The 19,637-nt window shown below is 45.2% G+C and overlaps 1 protein-coding gene across 1 annotated transcript in view; it reads left to right on the forward strand.

Moving 5' to 3' along the window:
- Positions 1-2,819: 2,819 nt before the first annotated feature.
- The window catches only part of ADARB2 (adenosine deaminase RNA specific B2 (inactive)), a 405,873-nt gene continuing 389,055 nt past the window's right edge, over positions 2,820-19,637 (forward strand). Inside the window, exon 1 of the mRNA XM_057304750.1 lies at positions 2,820-3,233. Within this exon, the coding sequence (XP_057160733.1) occupies positions 3,134-3,233 (100 nt within the window). The 5' untranslated portion in view covers positions 2,820-3,133. The remainder of the gene's footprint in view (positions 3,234-19,637) is intronic.

A 19,637-nucleotide genomic window follows, 5' to 3' on the forward strand; every position in this document is an offset into this window, starting at 1 on the left:
TCGTGCGGGCTACGGAGAGGTGGACGGGGAAGATGTAACACGGAGTAGCTGTGCGGTTAGGGTTCCCGCAAGCCCAAAGATGGAAGGTGGGGGGGAGACCCCACCCAGCCGCTACGGGAGCCACCTTCCGTGGCACAGAAGCAGTTTTCTGGGCCAACTGCTTCCCTCTGGCCAGGCTCTGTGCAGCCCTTCCTTCCGTCCCTCGTGCAGCGACCCAGCGACAGGTGAGTGAGGGACCGCAGCGGGCTCTGGGCAGTCCTTGCTGTCCAGGGAGGCTCCTGCCTGGTTCTTTGCAGGGACTGGCTCAGACTGGCTGAAGACACACATCAGTGACGTCTCCCGATGGGCAGTAGGGTGACATTGGCTCCTGCTCCCCTTCCAACTTCTGCTTGTCACGTTAGGCTGCCAAGCTGAGCCGAAGTGCTCTAGGAAACAGACAAAAGGCAGAGAGGCTCATCGGAAGAATGGAGGATTGTGGCCATGGCTCACTTTAAGCCATCCTTGAGCTAGAATATTTGTAATCATGAACCCGTTCAAAAGCCTTTCCTCCTACGAGGGACAGACTTTCCAGACGCGCTATCAGCACTCCTGCCTCATCCATGATGCCTTATCTTATGCAAAATAAATACAGAAAATAGTACATTTCTATTCTAAAGCCATGTTTGCAAAAACTACACCAAAATAAACAAACTCACTCACCCACTCATTGGAGGAACTTCAAGAAAGGCAAAGATTGGCCAACATTTGTATCTCAACCAACCTTCAAATTGGAATCTACACTAAGTGTTAAAATCCAGGTTTTGATTTCACCGCCCCCCGCACTGAAGTCGGAAGCAACACATAAGCAGAGGGAGCTGTGTTCTCTGCTTCTCGTACCCACGCTCCAACACAGCAGGAGTCCTGCATACGTGTCTCAGGGGCACCATCTTTGCCTCGGCGATGCTGGGGGTGTGAGCAAGGCCAGCGCTGGACGCAGACAGCCTCGAAGGTGACTGTGCACTTGTTTGCAGGGCTCGCCCAAAGCACCCTCCCTCAGCTTCTGAGCTCGGGGACCAGTTTTAAGGGGGGCAACTTCGTGTCCGTGCCGGGGAGTTGCAGGGAGCTGGGGAGTCTGAGAGCCCCCCAACTCCTTCTCCGCGTGTGGTTTATGCTCTCAAATATCTCTTGTGTGCAGAGAGTAGGTGGGCAAGTCGTGCACTTGACCAGCATCCGAGACAAATCATCTGCAGCTTTGTTTAGCTGTGCTGTTGGGGGAGTGAAAGTGTGGAATGAGGCACAGAGCACAGGCCTGGTTCGACTGCATTTATCGGTCTGAAATGAGCCAGAGAGTTAAAGCTCCTTCTCTCTGAGCCCACCTGTGATACACACTCATTCTCTCCAAAGTGTTTACTGGATTAATTTACTGAACAATCACAGAGTAAAGTGTACTGTTTATACTGATTCTCAGGTGTAGATGAAGCCATGAGGCTGATACCATTGTGATGCCCATTTCACAGATGGGGAAACTGAGGCGCCGTTGACTTGCCCAAAGTCAGAGCAGGGGAGCTAGGATTTGAAATCACATGTCTTCTCTCTCACCAATGAAAAATGAGATCTGATCCATCAGCTCACCACATAATACATCTGAACATCTTAATTGTTTCCCATGTTCCCTAAGAGGTTATTTTTTCTTATAAAAGAAAATTATCTAGACATTTCTAGGCCCATAAAGAGCTTGGAAACAGTATGTATAAAGTAATAAATAACATAGAAATACTTGTGTGCCATTTCCATATCAACATATGACACATAACTCTTGCTAATGACTTTGAGGGTGAATTTTCCCCCCCAAACCATTACTATTATAATTAATAGCTTTTGGGATTGAATGCATAAGATAATAATGATGCCTTGTTATTTTTCTTCCTATATCTTACATTAGATTTTTTAGTTTTCCATAAGTATAGTCTTGAAACAATAGGATAGCCCTGAAAAAAAAATTGTTGAAAACTATTTCAATTTGCAATCCACTTCCTGGTAAATATGACTTTGTTTCTTCTGAATGTTATAGTTGGCAATAAAACCATCAGATGAAAGCCCTCCCTATGTTCATTTCATTGTTACCTAAATAAAGCAACCCATTAAAATCCCTCTCCTTAAAAATCAGACTCAGATCCCAGTACTTCTGTCTTTGTGCAATATCTCTCTGGCAAAGGGAACAGCCAAGGAATAGAAAGGGAAAACAACAACAACAACAAACAAGCAAACAGACACACATGCAGTCTCTGAAAAACAAATACCCCTAAGAGGCTGTCTTCCAGGGACTCGCAAATCTTAGTCCCCGTCTGAGGAGGCGAGGTCCCGGTATTTCTTGGAGAGATATTTCCCCCTTGGCACAACGAGCATTCTAATGAATTAACTAGTTAACAACTGTTTGGTGGGAGACAGTCCCTGCATCCTTCTGAGTGTGTGGAGCAGACACGCTGTCCTGTGGTCGAGGCAGGAAGCCTGCAATCCCCCGGCTCAGCCCTCCTGCCAGCGGCCCCCTCAGGCTGCTCCCAGACGAGCTGGTTCTGCACGCTGTTCCCTCCCTCCCAGCCGGTCTCCTCCCCTTGCCACCAGGTCCTGGACAGCTCCATCCGTCCAAATGGGAGCTGAGTTTGCAAGCTGACAGGGGAGGCAAAGGGCTGGTGGTGCTGATGTCAGAGCCAGAAGACAGTTGTGATTGGACCTAATTAGACTTTGCAGCAGCAAATAGACAAGCTCCCTGCGTGATTGGCTTCAAAGTGGTTGCTGCCAAACAACTAGCAGAGATGCCAAAGTAGGAGCCCTGCGCTCGGAGCCCAGATCAGGAGAGGCCGCCCGGAAGAGGAGGAGAGCGGGGAGGGAGCGCCCAGCCCGCCGGGCGCACCTTTCCTTCCCGGCGCGTGGGGTCGCGGAGCCACGGGGCGCGGGGCTGCGCGGGCCTCTCAGCCCAGCTGGAGACGGAGAACAATTAGAGAGAAGGAGGCGGGAGCGCGTGAGGGCTCAGTCCTAAAAAGTGAGCTCACTCCCTGGTTGGCAGAAGCGTTTAGCAGCGGCGGTGGCAGGAGCCGGAAAGGTGAGCTTGCTGGAGACAGGATTCCTCTCCCGTTCTGCTTGCGGAGTCTCAGCCATGGCATCGGTCCTGGGGACCAGCAGAGGCTCCGGAGGGCTGAGCAGTCAACTCAAATGCAAGTCCAAGAGGAGGAGGCGGCGGCGGTCGAAGAGGAAAGGTAAGGACGTGGCTTTCTGTGCTGCCTCCGCGAACTGCACTCTTGTCCGCGTACTCGTGTCTGGGGGAGCCGCCTGCTTCCACAGCTCTACTTTGGGGTGCAGGTGGGGCGTCGGTACAGAGGAGAGCGCGCCAGAGTTCAGATCCCTTTGTAAAGGGCTGGGGGCTCCTGCGAGCGCAGAGGGGACAGGGACGCGACCAGAGCAGCGGGCTCAGCAAAGCCTGGGCTGGGAGCGGCGGGGGCACCGTTCTCGCCGGAGGACAGTTCCCTCCCCGACTCGCGCTCCACAGCCCTGCGCTGCCTCTGACCCTCTCGGAGGCGACATTAGCACGCGGTGCCAAAGGAAACACTCACTGAAGCCAGCAGCCCCAGAAACAGGGACAAGACCCGGTGCCCGCTCTTCTATCCAAATGGTCTTGGAGGAAGGAATGGGCAGAGTGCGGGCAGTCACATTTCCAAATTGGCCGACAGTTCCTACTTAGTCTGGTTGGTGCCCAGCTGTTTTATAAACACTGGGACCTGCAGAAAGCAGGGGCTGTTCCTGGGGGGAGATGCAGAAATTAAAACCTGGAAAGAGAAATAGGCATTACAGCTCGTTAGTGGCAAAAAAAAACCCCTGCAAACCAAAAAGACAGAAAAAGCAGCCGATGACAGGTTGCTACGACTCCCTGTCATGCTCGCACCTCGTCACTGATGTTCTGGGGACCGCCGCCCCGAACTTCGTGCATTCCATCACCAGCCCAGGGCTTCCACACGGGGGCTGAGGGAAAATGCCCTAAAATGCCGCCGTCACCCATACGCAGTCCACCCAGCAGGGGAAAGATTCTTCCAGCGCCTCCTGTCCTTTCTTTCCCAGAGAGGAACTTGGGATCAGCAGCTCCTTACAATGAGTCTGCAGGAGAAAGTTCAGCTCTTATTATTATTTGAAATGTGCTGATTAAAAAAAGAGAGAGAGAGTGAATACAGAGCCCTATGGAACAGTGAGGCAGACAGGACTAAAATTTATCAGGTTTTCTAGTTTTCGGCTGCAGGATGCATTGTTAGATACCGTGGAGGTCGCTCGCCCTCCCCGGAGAACATGCATCTTTGCAGTGGCCTAACATAAGTTTCTGCCACAGCCCTCCCTGGCTGCTCTCAAATATTCCCGGAGCCCTTCGCGGCTTCTTCCAATAACAGGAATCAGCCAGGCGGTTTGGAGATATCCATGCCAGTGTCACACAGTCACTGCTGACGGCTTTGTGTCAGGACCTCAGGACGCAGGGGTGGCTGACACCTTCCCGGGAAGTGTCAGAGCCCTGGGCTTCCGAACGGGGATTCTGTGATTCCGGTTTAACTCTCAGAACTGCCAGAGGGATGCCGGCTGCTCACTTTGTTACCTGAAAATGTCCTCTTGGAACAGATCTGTTGGTGCCTTCCAAAACAACGCCAACAGAAAGTGACAATGATATTGGGGGGGGGGGGTCACAGAATTTAATAATAACTATAACTTTTAAGAGAGGAAGAAAGGAAACATTATCTTGTAAATTCTAAGCATTCATGTTTCCCGTTATCTTCGTTTAGCCAATTTTAAATATTCAAATTGAAGAGTATGGACTAATATTTCACAATAAAACAGCATCCTACAGAAATAAAATACAAGCCGACGGATGTTGGTGCCTTTCTCCAAATTCATTTTTCTTACCTTTAAATGTCAGCCATGCTGGCTTAGAAGGCATCCAATTTTGGAAAGAAAAACAAGAAATCTGAAGGAAGGCTTTATTTGCTATAAACTTAACTACAACAATTCAAAGTGAAATTTCTGTGTGAAATATTTCTATGCCTTGGTTATTTCAAATAAACCAAGTCTCTTCATTTTCATACCCAAAAACTGAGGTGGGAAAGGCTCATGAGTATATGTGAGATAATTTCTACGCCTCGTAGATTTACATGTGGGGGGGGGGGAGTCTCCTGTGGCCTCTGCCGGCAGCCACCTTAGTAGGAGAATCAACTCAAACTGCTAAATATTCACTTCTTAGGGAAAAGTTAATAATATAAATGTAAGTGGGCAAATTAAGAAGAAAACATAGCCATTATGGGACACGTTAAGTCGTTATTTGCACTTGCTGGGAATAGGTCAGTTTATGTGTAATTCCCAGTTATTATAGGTCCTTGTTTTTCTCTCGTACTGAGAAAAATGGTGAATTTAAATTACGATCTACCAGTCATGAATCTCAGCAACAGCCGTTGAATAGAATGGCCTCGGCTTTTAAGCTCAGCCAGTTATGAAAACTCTGTCACAATTTAAAATCCACGTGTGTGCCGAAGGTTGTGAAGGAATTTGGGTAAGGCTCTGTCGGGTACCAACTGGGGCTTCTGATCGTGAGCACAAAGCAAAGGGCTCTTCTCATATGGGAATAAATAAATTAGAATTAATGTCATTTGTCCCCCTATTCTAATGAACAAGGGTGATTTTTGAAGATGCATCTTAACTTTGAGCTCCCGGGGCTGTGAAAGGCTGTCAGTTTTCTATGTGCCAATTCCAAAAGTGGCTTTGATGTGATTTTCTTCTTACTTCACTTATTATTGTCAAAATAATCTATAGGTTTTGAAATTAAAACTGTAGCTACAGCGTAAGTGTGGGATTGGTACGATGCTTTCATTCGTCTTAAGTAGGATCCAGGGCCTCAGAAATAAAATATTTTCCTCTACTCAGTATTTTTAGCCACTGTACCACACAGGGAATAGTATATACCCGTAAGAACCCAAAAAAACTTAGTTCCAGGTATGAACTAGCCGGGACCTGCATTTGTCTCCCAGATAAACTTTAAAGAAGATGCTCGGAGTAAACCTACCCACCCGCCAATCTCCTCCCGTTCTCTTCTCAGGACCCAGTATGATGCATTTTTGCATTTTCTCGGCATGTTACTTTTTAGTTGGGACTTCCTCGTAGAAATTATTTATGAATGATTTACATTTTTTGCACACGTGAAACAAATGTCAAAATTTGAGTTTCAAGTAGGAGAAAAATAGGCAGCTAAAAAAAAAAAAACAGCGTAAAGGAGAAGGAAGCCGTGTAATTTGTACACATGTGGGTGGCTAAGGGATGCTCACACGCCGTGTAACATGTGAGAGACGTGTTGTCAGAAAACACTGGGAGCTCTTGTGGTTTGTGCAGTTTCTTTATCTACTAAATACCCCCACAGCTCACTGCTCGTGGGGGATTCGGGGAGGTGGTGCTTGATTCTGTCGCTCTGGGTGGAACGACGCGAGACGATTGGGCACAACCGAGTCTGCGTTAGGCGCTTGGAGAAACGTCTCCCGTACTAGACAAGAACTTGGGTGCATGAATGGTATCAAAGATCTGTCATTTTGCCCAAAATGATAAAGGTAAAGATTTAAGGTTATTTAAAATTAGTATCAACTCAGCCAGGTGGAATAAGAGGCAGGTACTCGTGGAAGCAGTACGCTGTGTAAAGATAAATCACTTCCGATTTTATCAGATAATCTCTCAATCATTGGCTGCATTCCGGATAACGTGTCCGAGGGATTGCATAGGTGCAATTTTAATCGTTAAACTAGGACCTACATTGTGTTGTGCATTTGTGGTGCTCTTTCTTTCACGAGTGTGGTTGTCCAAGAAGGTATGCACCAGCATGAAATGCATTTTGTAAATAAACTATGTTTAGTATTCGACCAGGAGCACATACAATGTGTAAAAGTGACTGGAGTTCCTAGAAATTTTTTTAAAGCTGTTCTTTTGATGCAAACCTATTTGGAGATGGATTGGGAACCAATTCAAATTTATCTGTTTCCCACAGGTAAACAGGGCAAGGTTCTGAGCAAGGGGCGTCAGTCACGAGACAGAGAAAGGGAAGGAACTTCAGAAAACTATTAGAAATGCTCTATAAACAATCATTTGTTAAGTTGGCAAATTGGATTTGGTCATCAACACATGACCTTTCTTTCTATTTCTTTCTTTCTTTCTTTCTTTCTTTCTTTCTTTCTTTCTTTCTTTTTTTTTTTTTTTTGAGGCATTTGGCAACAAAATAAGTTAATGCTTGAAATCTAGATACTGTTGCAGGATGATGGGTTACAGAGTTTCAGAAAATTGGAGGTGAATTTTGGAAACAGCAATGCAAGGTGTTGCTCTGTAAAAGTAAGCTGAGGAATCACAGGAGGGCGGGAGCAGGCGCAGGGCTGCTTGCGGAATGTGGTGAAATGCAGATAAAAAGTTGGCAAAAGGAACAGAGTAACAGAGTCAGCGCAGCAGATGGACGACAGACGCAGGCTTGTTGTGAAACGGGATTCCATGAAAAATTAATGAAATAGAGAGACTGTGTTAAGGACGAGGTGGGCAGGCTGTGGGACTCTTCCTCGCCTGTCACCGCCTGTGTACCGCAGGACGGTACCTCAACCTGGCTGCTGGGGGCACAGCCCCGCTCCGGCGCCACGCGTCCCTGTGCTCCCGCTTGCCTCGCTGTCTGACAGCTCAAGAGGAAGGACTGGATGTCGTGATAAAACTAAATTGATTAAACCGCGTGCCATCATCTAATTGCGTAGGGCTTTCTCCCCCCTCTTCTCTCTTTAAAATTTGTGTTAGTACCTTTGGTTTCTAGTGACCCGTGTCACAGCAGTAATTTGAGATTGCTTCGAGGGCATTAGCTATGATGAGAGAACTTGAATTTAGAATAAAAATATGAGATCCATGTATCCGTATCTAAATAGTGGTGATCCAGGGATTGCCAAAGCGCTGTCCCAGAAGAGCGTTATGTAAGGAAATGCAGACTAAGGAAATTGTATTTTTCTTATTGGAGGCATGGAAAGCTAGCTCACGCTCTGAGAGCCTTCAGTGTTCAATTTAAAAACCACAACCGTGTTTGTGGCTGTGCCTCTGTGTACCTGCGTGCCCAGCAAAGACAGTTGCAGCATTTGAGCATTTGTAGGTCTGCCTGCTGCTTTTTCTAAAATGCTGGACAATGAATGTTAGTGTTTTTGTAATGTGGACAATTCTAAATAATTCACAAGGCCAAAAATAATTATACTACGCTGCTCTTCCATCATGTAAATACATTATTTCTAAATAGATGCCGCGCTGGCTAATTGGGCTCTTAATTACTAGCAAATAAGATTTCTAAAAGGATAAATTTCCACATGGTAAAAGCAAAATTTTAGAAGCACTTCTTACAGTCATTTTTAAACTTAAAAAAATAAAAGGTGAATGCCAAGCAAAATATGAAAAGCACGGATGTCCTTCACAAAATATCCCAACTCGTGAGTGTTAGCACTAGCCCTGTGGCTCCACGTTACAAGGAAAACAACCCAGCAATGCCCCGTCTGAATTCACGTTGTTAAGTATCTCTAAGTAGAGTGAACCTGAATTAACCCCATCTCTTCAATTAAATGTTTTTCCTCCTACTGAAATACAGAAGTATATGCCGTTAAATGTTTCATTAGGCAAAGGGAATTGTTTATTCCTAGCTATTAATATACTATAATTCACTTAAGAATGTACCACTATCAAATAAAAGGACATTACTTTCAAAAAGAGGGGGAGCATTTATTCAATTCTTAAACCACGTGTGAGTCTGATGCGCTCCGTGGGGCTTTAGGAGACAGGAAGGAGGGCACATCCAGAAATTTGTGACGGACCCCTGTCCCTGCGTGCGTGCTAACCTCGGTCGCAACACGTCCCCTTCTGCCATTATACTTCTATTGATCTGTTTCTTTTATTTGAAGGGAATGGGGGTGCAAAGGCAATTGTATCTGATTCTTGTCTGGCTCTGTCTCAGTAACATCCTGGCAAACGCATCTCTTAGAGGCCCCTGTCCTCACCTGCACGCTGATCAGTGGATCCAGGTCCCAGGAACCACATCAAAGAATTACAACCTAGAAATGGATAGATGTGCTTTTTAAGAGATCTGTAATTTTTCCAAAAGTAAACCTGATCACTTGCAAAGACAGAAGGTGGTGGGTTTTTGTTGTTGTTTTTGATGGTGGTGGTGGTGGTTTTTTGTTTCATTTTGTTTTCTGAAGAATGATAAATATTTGGGGAAAAAAAAGTTAATCTGAGTGTCTGGTTCTTCTCCTACCCTGTGGGCATTTACTCACCTTTTATTCCAGTTACAGGTATTGTGTATGAAAGGCAGCAAAAATAAGTTCATTTTATTATTTTATTGGAGAGGAATGAATACAATTAGTATCTGGTTTCTGGTAACAAAGTGGCTAGTAAGTGTCCTCTTTGCGTTATACACATTTGTGTGTCTGTGTATACACACACATTTGCTATTATCTGTTTCAAATTATAAAAACTATCAATAGTTAATGTTACATTTTAAATCTCAAAAAATAGCAAACAGGTACCATAAATTTTATGTTTGTGCTAAAGAGGGGACTTGATGCTTGATTAAGAAACAGTGTCCAGTAAATGGAGCATTTATATAAACAAAGAAAAGCAGCATTTATGTTTAAAATGGAAGAGTCATATACTATAAACGCTCAGGTAGCCCTTAGATTTCAAGATCGTTTCTTTTGACTCCGTAAGAGGCAAACTGATAAAAGCTTCTCTTCACTGTGTGCACTTGAAGTGCGGGACTGAGGTCGGCTCGGCCGAGCATCTAGTGCAAGGACCGTCCGAGTGGCCGTGTGTGCAGCCGCTGATCCCGCTCCAACGTGAAGATTCCTGGGAGCTGGCCTCCAGCCGGAAGGCACAGCTCTGTCTCCACTCCTAGGAAGATCAAAATCTCTGAGGCATTAGGGAGAGAAGTCCAGCAGTGTAGACAGAAGGTGGACCAGGACAGGTTTTATCTCTAGCGTAAGCACCTGCTCCCTTTAGCCTGAGTCTGGCTGCATCCGTCCCACCGAGCATGTTCGTAACAGCGCCCACGGAGAACTTATTTATGAAGGAGAACAAGGTTTCTTTCTGTTACTGTTGCTTCACCGTTTGGACAAAAGAATGAAACTGATATTGCTCAGAATGTATTAGTGACCACTCTTTCCTGGAGTCTGTGCCATACAGAAGCGAAGCTTACACCTGAGTGATAGCCCAACACTTCCCAATGATTTGCACATAATACAAAGTGTTCTTTTAAATACCTTGACCGGGATGTGCTTAGGAGAATTTTATAGATTTAATTAATCTTTGCTGCTCCATTTATTTCAGATGAAACCCCAGATTCTTGTTTCCCACAACTGAGAGACGGAAGACCTGTCTCATCGTTTTGCGGTGTCTCGCACGGTTTCTCAAATATATCTTCTAGATGGGGCATTAAAATAGGGTGGAGGGGACTCAGCTCTCCGAAACGGGACCTGTCACTAGTCGAAAATGCAAACCCACGCGGAGTCCCTTCTCTGCTTAAAAACAGTAAAAAGTGGGGGAGCTACTGTGTCAGAAGCAGGACCTGGGAATCATAATAAACGAGCTCAGAGCATCTGCTTAGGACTCCAGTAATTGATTCAAAAACAGATTTTGCCAGTCCATAGGAAGTACCCAGATCCCTCTCGTGAAAATTAATGCAGTATTTCCTAAAAGTTTAATTGCTTTTGGAAAAGTGCAATTTACTAAACATGACAGAAATGTCAGCAAAATAGATTCTGACCTCCTCTGCACCCCAAGTCTGGCTGGGTTCACTCAACCCTGGCCGTAACAGATGCTCGACTTGCGTTAGGCTCCGGGCTGCAAAAGCATCATGTCCTTAAAGGAAACACGCGCTCTCTTTCCACCAGACTGTGTGGGGCCCGAGCGCGGAGGCGGCACATGTGCCCAAGCTCAGACGATCTGACATGCGCCCTTCAAACAAAAGGAGACTTTTATAGATTTGCATGTTCACTGAACGAGTATTTGAAAGTACCACCTTTTACTATTCCTTGGGTGAATAAAACCATAAGGGGCCATATTTAACCATCGACACGAAGATATCTTTCTGAGCACCGCAGCTCTCCCTGCTAATGCTGTAGATGAAAGTTTTTAAAGGACAACCCAGATTCTAGCAGAATTGCAACCTGAAGTGACTTCTTAATTCCAAAAAATATGGTTCAAGGATACTTTTTTTTAATTCGAATGACTCGATGCTTATTTCCATTCTAAAGAAAAAATAAATTTGAAATAGGAATCATTGCTATACCCCCAGGTATATGCTAGGATAAACAGTAGCTGGTGAGAAACCCCAAGACAACCCCAAGTGTGGGGGGCCCCTCACTTTGCCAGCCCTCGAAAGACGCAGCCCCGGGAGCACACGCAGCGCCCTGGGCAGGTGGCCTTGCCGTGTAGTGAGCGTGTGCCCGGGCCTTACAGCCGAGCTGTCAGCATCTGCAGGGGGACGCCTATTCAGTTCTGATTGAAATTCAGGGAAATGTTCACTTATTAAGCATTTAGGATGACACTTATTTTAGATCTAACAAATTTGAGAGTTCATATAATTTTATGTAATCACCTGAGTTTTTTCAACCAATTTGTAGGGAAGTTAAATTATAATTTGGGCTTTTATATGTAGATAATGAATAGAATTCAAGTCATTGGTGGCAGGCACGGTCTTACATGCCGGTGGTACGTGAGTCGGGTAACTGCCTGTATGGAGGGGTTATGCTACTGTCATGGTCTGTGACCCCAGAATTCCATTTTGGGGAATTTATTCTACAAGTACATATTTATGCCTGCATGAAGCAACACACACACAAGGTCTAGAAACAATCCAAATGCCCATAATAGGGGATTGCTTAAACATATGTACATTCATGTAATGGAATACCAAGCAGTGACTAAGAAAAAGACTTTAACGAGTAAGCTATCTAGGGATGTGAGAAGACTAACAAGAACAGTGAATACAAGCACATGGTATGGACAGGATGTGACTCTTTGGGCAAAAATGAGAGGAAAAATTAAGACTTTACATTTGTCTTTGTTTGTATATGCCTGAAAAAAGTATGGATGGAAACATAAGCCACCAAGATCAGAGGTTATGGGGGTGAGGGGCAGGGGAGGATTTGCAGTGTGGACAGGAGGGCCGAGGGCAGGTAGAAGACATTCCACTGTATAGCCTTGCATATGTTTTGGTTTTTGAACCACGTGAATGTATTACCTATTTGAAAAATAAAGAAGATTTAAAAAGCCAAAAAAAAAAAAAAAAGAATTCAAGTCATTAACAAAATGCACTTGTGTGTTTTTGGGTAGGTTCCCCATGTTTGCGCCGCAGATACAGAGAGATGGCAGTCGAGATTTAAGATACCGCTGACCCTTGAACAATGCGGGTTTGAACTCCACGGCTGTACCTACACACAGATTTTTTCCCATAAATACAGAGCAGTACTCTAAGTGTATTTTCTCTTCCGTATGGCTTTCTTAATGACATTTTCTTTTCTTTAGCTAACTTTATTGCATGAATACAGTATTCAGTACGTACGACATACAAACTATGTGTTTTATGTTATCAGTGAGGCTTCCTGTCAACAGTAGGCCTTTAGTAGTTAGATTTTGGGGGAGTCAGATGTTACATGAGGATTTTCGACGGTGTGGGGGCTGGTGCCTCACCCCTGATGTTGCTCAAGGGGCCACTAGACACATAAGCATTTGTTGAAATGAGGGATATCGAAATATTAAAAGATTATCTATCTCTGAAATAGCGAAAGTCTAACATATATATGTTCTTAGATGGACATTTATAAAATCGTGTACAGAAAACAAAAATCTTGAGTAAACTGAGAGCACAGACTCCTTGAGAGAGTAAAAAAACGGCCTTGGTATATGACCGTGCTTTACGGTCCTGATGTTAACATTCATTAATTCTAAAGTCCCAAAACCTCATTCTTTTAAAATATCCTTTTATTCACACAAAGTGAAATAAATATTTTTGTCTTTGTCACTAATAAAAGTAATCTATCCTCTCCCATCACAAAACAAGAGAGAAACAAAAATCACGTGGTAGGAAGAGATTTTTCTGCAGAGAGAAAGACAGGGACAGGGAGACAGAGAGAGGATAACTTCTGTCTCTTCCTTCCTGTGCCCTGATCAGAGCTCACTTTCCTACGTTTCACTCTCCGTACTTCTAAAGCAGAAAGGCCACTCGACTTAAAAGTATGGGGCATCCTTGTCTTGCTTTGCAGTTTTGCCTTAAACATTTTATGTGTATTCAGACAAGGGCCGTATCTGATGGAAGGACTACGTCTGCACTAAGGTCAAGGAGCGAGGAGCTGAAAATACACGAGAAACATGAGTTGGCGTGGTCCTGTCTCTGGGCTTATGTTGTGTACGGCGATATACACGTACAAAGCTAAAATCAAAGCACAGAATAAAATAAAACTATCATGACCCTAACACACTACTAGGTTCTACGGGAATTTTTTTAATGCCAAGTATTATTGCATTTTTTTTTTACAAAATTGGATTTCTATTATGTTTCTTTTATTACATCAAGTGAAACTCCTGTGTAAAAGCTAACTCATTAAAATATAAACCCCTCTAGGTTTGAACATTTTTATTTCTCCCACAATGTCAAAATGTAATAGCTACTCAATTAAAACCCACTGAGAAAATTGATTTTGTTTTTGAAATGAGAATTGCTTAAGGAAATAATCAGGACACTATAGTAGGAAGGAGCATTTTCTAAGGGGATTGTGCACAGATCGTATGAGCTGTGGCAGTTTACGTAAGGGAACAAACCATGGGCGAGAGCGTATGGGACCAAACCCAGAAGCCGTCTCTGGGATGATGACGTAGGATCACCTGCTGGTGTGAGAGGCAGGCATCGTTCTGTGTGTGTAGTGACTTCTGGGATGGGGACCATGATGAGCTTCGTGTTCCCATAAATCCGTACAGTGGCTATCTCACCCTATACCATCAATACACGGTTGCCATAGACTCAACTATTAGATTTAGATTGCAAATTATAAAGGTTGCTGTCTGATTTATTTTTAAGTTGTTGCTATGTAAATCCGAATGTTTTCATGCAGCAAACATTTACGGGACAACTTTGTGTGTCAGCCACCATGGTCAATGGCAGACATTAAGCCGTAACAAAAGCTCTGAAAATGTCCTAAAAGAGTCAGAAAGCACATCTCACCGGCTCTGGCTTCTCTGTAGTCCACGCTGAAGACGCAGCTCACAAAACCCCTTCCAGAGAGCTCGGGAGGCACATTTGTACCGTTTGTCCAGCCAGCTGTCCTGATGCTTGGCAAGCTCGTGGATATGCATGAGGATGGGGTGACGTGAAACCCTCAGGCCCATGCAAATTTCAAAGATGCTTCTCGAGCAGCAGGAGCTCATGTCCTCTGCCCTTGAGTCTTCTACAGCCTCTCTCCTGTGCCTCAGTTTGCCCCCCGGGGCACACCTGCCTCGAGGATGCATGTCTGTCCCTGAATCGCCCACACCTGGCTCCTCCTGGCACTGCCCAAGAACTCAGCTTCCATTTTGCTTCTTGGCTCACAAAAAGTCACTCCGTCTTCATTGTTAGGGACAAGTGTTGCGTGCGTCTGTGTAATGCTAAAGTCCAGCACCAAGCCAGAGACACGAAGCCAACATGGCATCTAGCAGCTTGGCACTCTCTGCCTGGAGGTCGTACAGAGTAGGACGTAGAGCTCACTCGAATAGCCCTTGAAGGTGTTCCCACTGCCACGTCCACCCAATACTGTGGACGCAGAATACGTCCTGAAGACGAGAGTCACTGAATCTGTCCCTCGCTTCTATGTAGGTGGCTTGCTTCTTGGTCTTTCTTGTCTCTTACCTGTTAGAGAACTTTGCACTTATCTCTGTCTCTCCATCTCTGTTTCTGTCTTGTACTTGTTCTTCAGCCAGGGGGTGTGTGTAGACCCACACCCAAGCTCCAGCACCAGAAGATAACTCGTCAGTGCCCCCGACTTACCTGGTCTGCTTACGTTGGCAGCACTGACGCTGGCTGCTCTCATTATGTCTAGAATATGTATCTGTAATGAGACTTAGGAACGTTTCCAAACTCAAACATCAGGGAAACAATCAAAGTAGGAGGTGATAAAATTGAAACCAACAGAAATCTGACATTAGCGTCCACGCCTCTTCCCCAGCAAACCGTCTGATCCTTAATCCAGGTGGTGAAGGAAATCCCTGAGTCCAACTGCCCTTGACTCATTTTGACTTTTCTTCTCTGGGTGTTTAAGCTGAGCTGATCTGTTTCCCAAAATGGCCTTGACTCATTTCTCTCTATTCTAAAATGTTACTGCTCAGATCAGGGTTCTTATCACTAATATCAAAGTCACCTCCGTCTGAAAATATTCAAGTTTCACATACGAATGCAGAGACATCGCCTACCCTTATATGTGTGTGTATATGTATTCGTACGTTGTCATATTTAGGTGACTATAAATGAACTTTTAAGATAAAATTTAGAATAGGAGGGGCTTTTTGTACTCATTAGTGGGAAAGTCTAGATCACAGTGTATTCGTGTGTGAGAGCACCCCAGCCTGGGGGCTCATGCAACAGACATCCACTGTCCTGCAGTCTTGGAGGCCGGGAGCCCGAGGTCGGGGCTTGGGCAGGGTTGGAATCTCCCGAGGCGTCTCTCCTGGGCGTGCAGACGCCGTCCCCTCCCCGTGTCCTCATGCAGCTGTCCCTCTGCACGTGTCTGTGTCCTGATCCCTTCTCCCCGGTCAAACTGGACTGGGGTCCACCCAGTGACCTCATCTTACCTTAGTCACCTCTTTAAAGAACCTGTCTAAAGGGACAGCTGGGTGGCTCCGTCAGTTAGGCATCTGCCCTCAGTTTGGGTCATGATTCCAGGGTCCTGGGATGGAGCCTCATGTCTGACGGGGGCGGGGGCAGGGGGTTCCCTGCTCAGTGGGGAGCCTGCTTCTCCCTTTCCCTCTACTCCTCCCCCCTGCTTGTGCTTTCTCTCTTCCTCAAATATAAAATAAAAAGTCTTTTAAAAAAACAAAACAAAATAAAAGATCTGTCTCCAAATACAGTCTCATTCTGAGGTCCTGGGGGTTAGGACTTCCACATGGGAATCTGGGGGGAAACAGTCCAGCCCATAACGGACAGAAAAGCACAATCCTACTCACCTTCAGAGATGTTTCCTGAAACGTAAAGTGTTCTTTAGGCTATCAGTGCTCTCTTTCCAGAAACGTCATGCCTACCTCAGTGCACACCAGAGAATTCATAGGTTCCATTTCATGACCATCCTGTCTCCAGGATATGAGCCATGACATTTCTAGTGGATGACCTACTCTTGTACAATCGGACTAACGTCAGATTTGATTAAATAATGTCCAGAATATTTTGCTCCATCACTTGTCATGATGTTGTCACCCGATGTGATGGTACGAACTTTAGTGGATTTTACCTTATCCTGCCTTGTTCCCTCCTTTCCTGGCCCTCTAAAGACCCTCACTCCAGTTAACAATTGCGTGAACTAGCATGATTGTAGGAAGGGTGAGTGGGGGTCATTTTCACCCCTGACCGACCATTCTTCTTCCAACTGGAGTGGGATCAGTGGGATCTTCTTACCAGGAGATAAAAAGGATCCTAGGGTATCATTAGCTCAACCACGTCTTCATTTGACGGATGAGGGGAGGGGGACCCAAAGAGATAAGCAGCCACTTCAGGAAGCTAAGGCGTGACAGAGCCAGCCTCGGAGTCCAGGAATGTGGGTCCTTGATCAGCTGCTCTTGGGTGAAAGGAACCATCGCTGTGGGGTGGAATCCAACATGCTGGCCCTCAGAAGAAGGGGACGTCCACAGCGAGGGTGGGCAGAGCACCAGAGCCCATGTTCTCTGGGCCCCGTGGGGCTCACTGCTGCCTGGGATCCTCCTGTGGAAACGTCTCAGCAGTGTGGCCGGCGCCCATAACAGCCGTGACACAGAGCCGTGGTAGAAAGGGCTCCAAGGAGGGTCTCATACTCACCATTTTCACCGTGAAACCAGCTCCTCGTAATGTCTTAATGAATGTGTGGATGTGGCTGTGTTTGTATATATGTAAATAGCACATCCATGCAAATATTCGTGTCTATTATCTTCCCCTGCGTGCTCATTTGCTTAAGTCGTGTCAGTAACACAGTTTTCTGACTTGAAGATTAAAGAAACCGTAGCGATTGTTGAACAAACCCAGACGCCGTCATCTTCAGTTTTCCGATGTCTCTATAGCACGTAGATTGAATTCCAAAATAAATATACTCCGAAATAAGTAGAGCACACAGATTTAATTCCAAAATAAATTGTTGCATGGGGCAAAAATATTTAAGGATCTAAGATTAGAGATGAGGACATTTTAAATTCTCTCTCTCAAACGACAAATAGGGGAAAAAAAGAAGCCGGCGAGCTGTTCACACAACAGTACACGGGAACCTGTCAAGACGAGCACTTTGTTTGTTGTGATTTTCAAGTTAGTTAATATTTTGCAGCGAAAATAAAACACAGTGTTCATTCAGCAAAATGCTGGAACTAACTCTGAATATTATAAAGTGAATTCATCGGATTTAAATACACTTTCTTGGTTATTCTGCGTCTGGATTTACAATGAAAGCACCTGCGTTACTCCGTGTGTGTGTTTCTGTGTGTTTGCGCACAGGATGTGTTTATCCACTCTCATGCGTGAAGGATAAGTTCACTGTTCCAATCTCCTAGATTAAGCTGGCTCAGATCTGGAGAAACAAAGTCAAAATCAGGTTGAAGCCACAGGTAAACATATAGGCTCTGTTTTAAATTCACTGAGTAAATGGATGAAATCTGGACTCCGGAAACAAATTTGGTACAGAATAGTCAATAGGACATCTGCACTCACCGTACGAGCCCCGATTCTGGAAATGCCAACCTTAAAACAAAACGGTGAAGTCACTGAGACCCTCATAAGGAAGCACAGGGCACTCCCACAACATAACCAAGGGGCACGAACGCGGACGACATTGTACACAACAGACTGAAATCACTCCTTCCATCTGTTTGAAAACCATATTTGTAACATCATGTTACCTAAACACACCAGGTAGGACCTCTGTTGTGCTCAGTTCCTTGGTAAACAAATCACCAATTCTTGGGCCAATGAATCTCCATCCCTTTTCTCCAGAAATGAGAATGGGATGTCCCCTCCTGCCTGAACTTAGAGACCATGGAGGACTGCGTGGAGATTTTTGGCCGCTCCCCGGTAGGTGACACAGACTACGGGAGGCTCTGGATCTGGAGCAGGGACAGACAAGAGCTGAGAAGTGATAAAACACAGACCGCATCGCGGGGGAAGGGGGCCTGGGCCTGGGACACAGAGCTCAGTTTACCAAGGAAGCCGCATCCCAACAACATCGTGCATGGGACTCAGGTCACACGTGGCAGGCAGTGTATCCGGCTTAACTGGGCTTTTGTGAACTTCCCGCTGGTGTGACACCAATGCATAAATTTCTTTATTTGCAAAAATATCTTCCAACTCCCCGTCGATTTACCACAAAAATTGCTCCTAATCTGAGTGACTTAAAATGTGTGTGCAATCGTGCCTCTGCCCTTCATGTTACAAGTATGAAAACAGCAAAGCCAGGTCACAGAATATGACTGTTCATTTTTCCAGAGGAAAACAATGCATGGACAAATTTAGAAAGTACTCTGATCATACGCTTATGTTTTTTAAGTTAATTTTTAATACTTGTTCTTTCTGAGTTCTTTTATATTAACATTAACATTTATTTGGCCCTAAAACACATAGTAAACTTTTACTTCTTATAATATTTTGCGCCATTTCCTTCTCTTTGTTGCTTTGTTGTTTGTCGTGTTGTTGTTTTTAAGTGACTTTAATTCTTTACACAAGTTGAATAATCATGAATCAGTTACCGTCCTGGTCAGTCTTCTGCTGAGTTCCTTCAAGCTGATGAAGGGAAAACTCTTGACTTTGAAATTTAGGTCTGTTCATCAATCCCCTGCTGCCTTGGCTTTCGGCTATGATCACGGCAGGTCTTGTAGAGTTTCCGAGTGGAACTGAATTTGTGGGATCATCATCATCAAGGTAATGGGAACATCAAAAGGATAATGTTTAACGTGGACTCGTTGAAGGAAAAGTAACAGATGCCCTCAACCTTCTGATAACCTTCCAGACAGATGCATCCACACCAAGCAAGGGCTGGGAGACACCAAGCAAGGGCTGGGAGACACCAGGCACATGCAAGTGAAAAAAACATAAATACAAGTGTTCACCTACTTGTCTTTTATACTTTCTCTGCTTTTTCACTGTTGTATCAGCTTCTGTCCCAAAATTTGCCGCAAGTGGACTGTCTAGCCTCCACCAACAATTTCCTAACAAGGGTAGTCACGTGGACAGCTGTGCCCCAGGAGGGCCAGGGTCCATCTGCAGTGAGGGGCTAGTGAGAAAGGATGCCTGCAAGCTTCCCGTTGGAGGCAGTTAAAGTCCCCTGTCCCAGAACTTACGAAACAACCCTAAATAGTATTATAATTCCACTGAATACTCCAAGACCCCCCCACAAGACATTCTT

The sequence above is a fragment of the Ursus arctos genome, unplaced genomic scaffold, assembly GCF_023065955.2.
Source record: "Ursus arctos isolate Adak ecotype North America unplaced genomic scaffold, UrsArc2.0 scaffold_30, whole genome shotgun sequence".
Classification (NCBI taxonomy): domain Eukaryota; kingdom Metazoa; phylum Chordata; class Mammalia; order Carnivora; family Ursidae; genus Ursus; species Ursus arctos.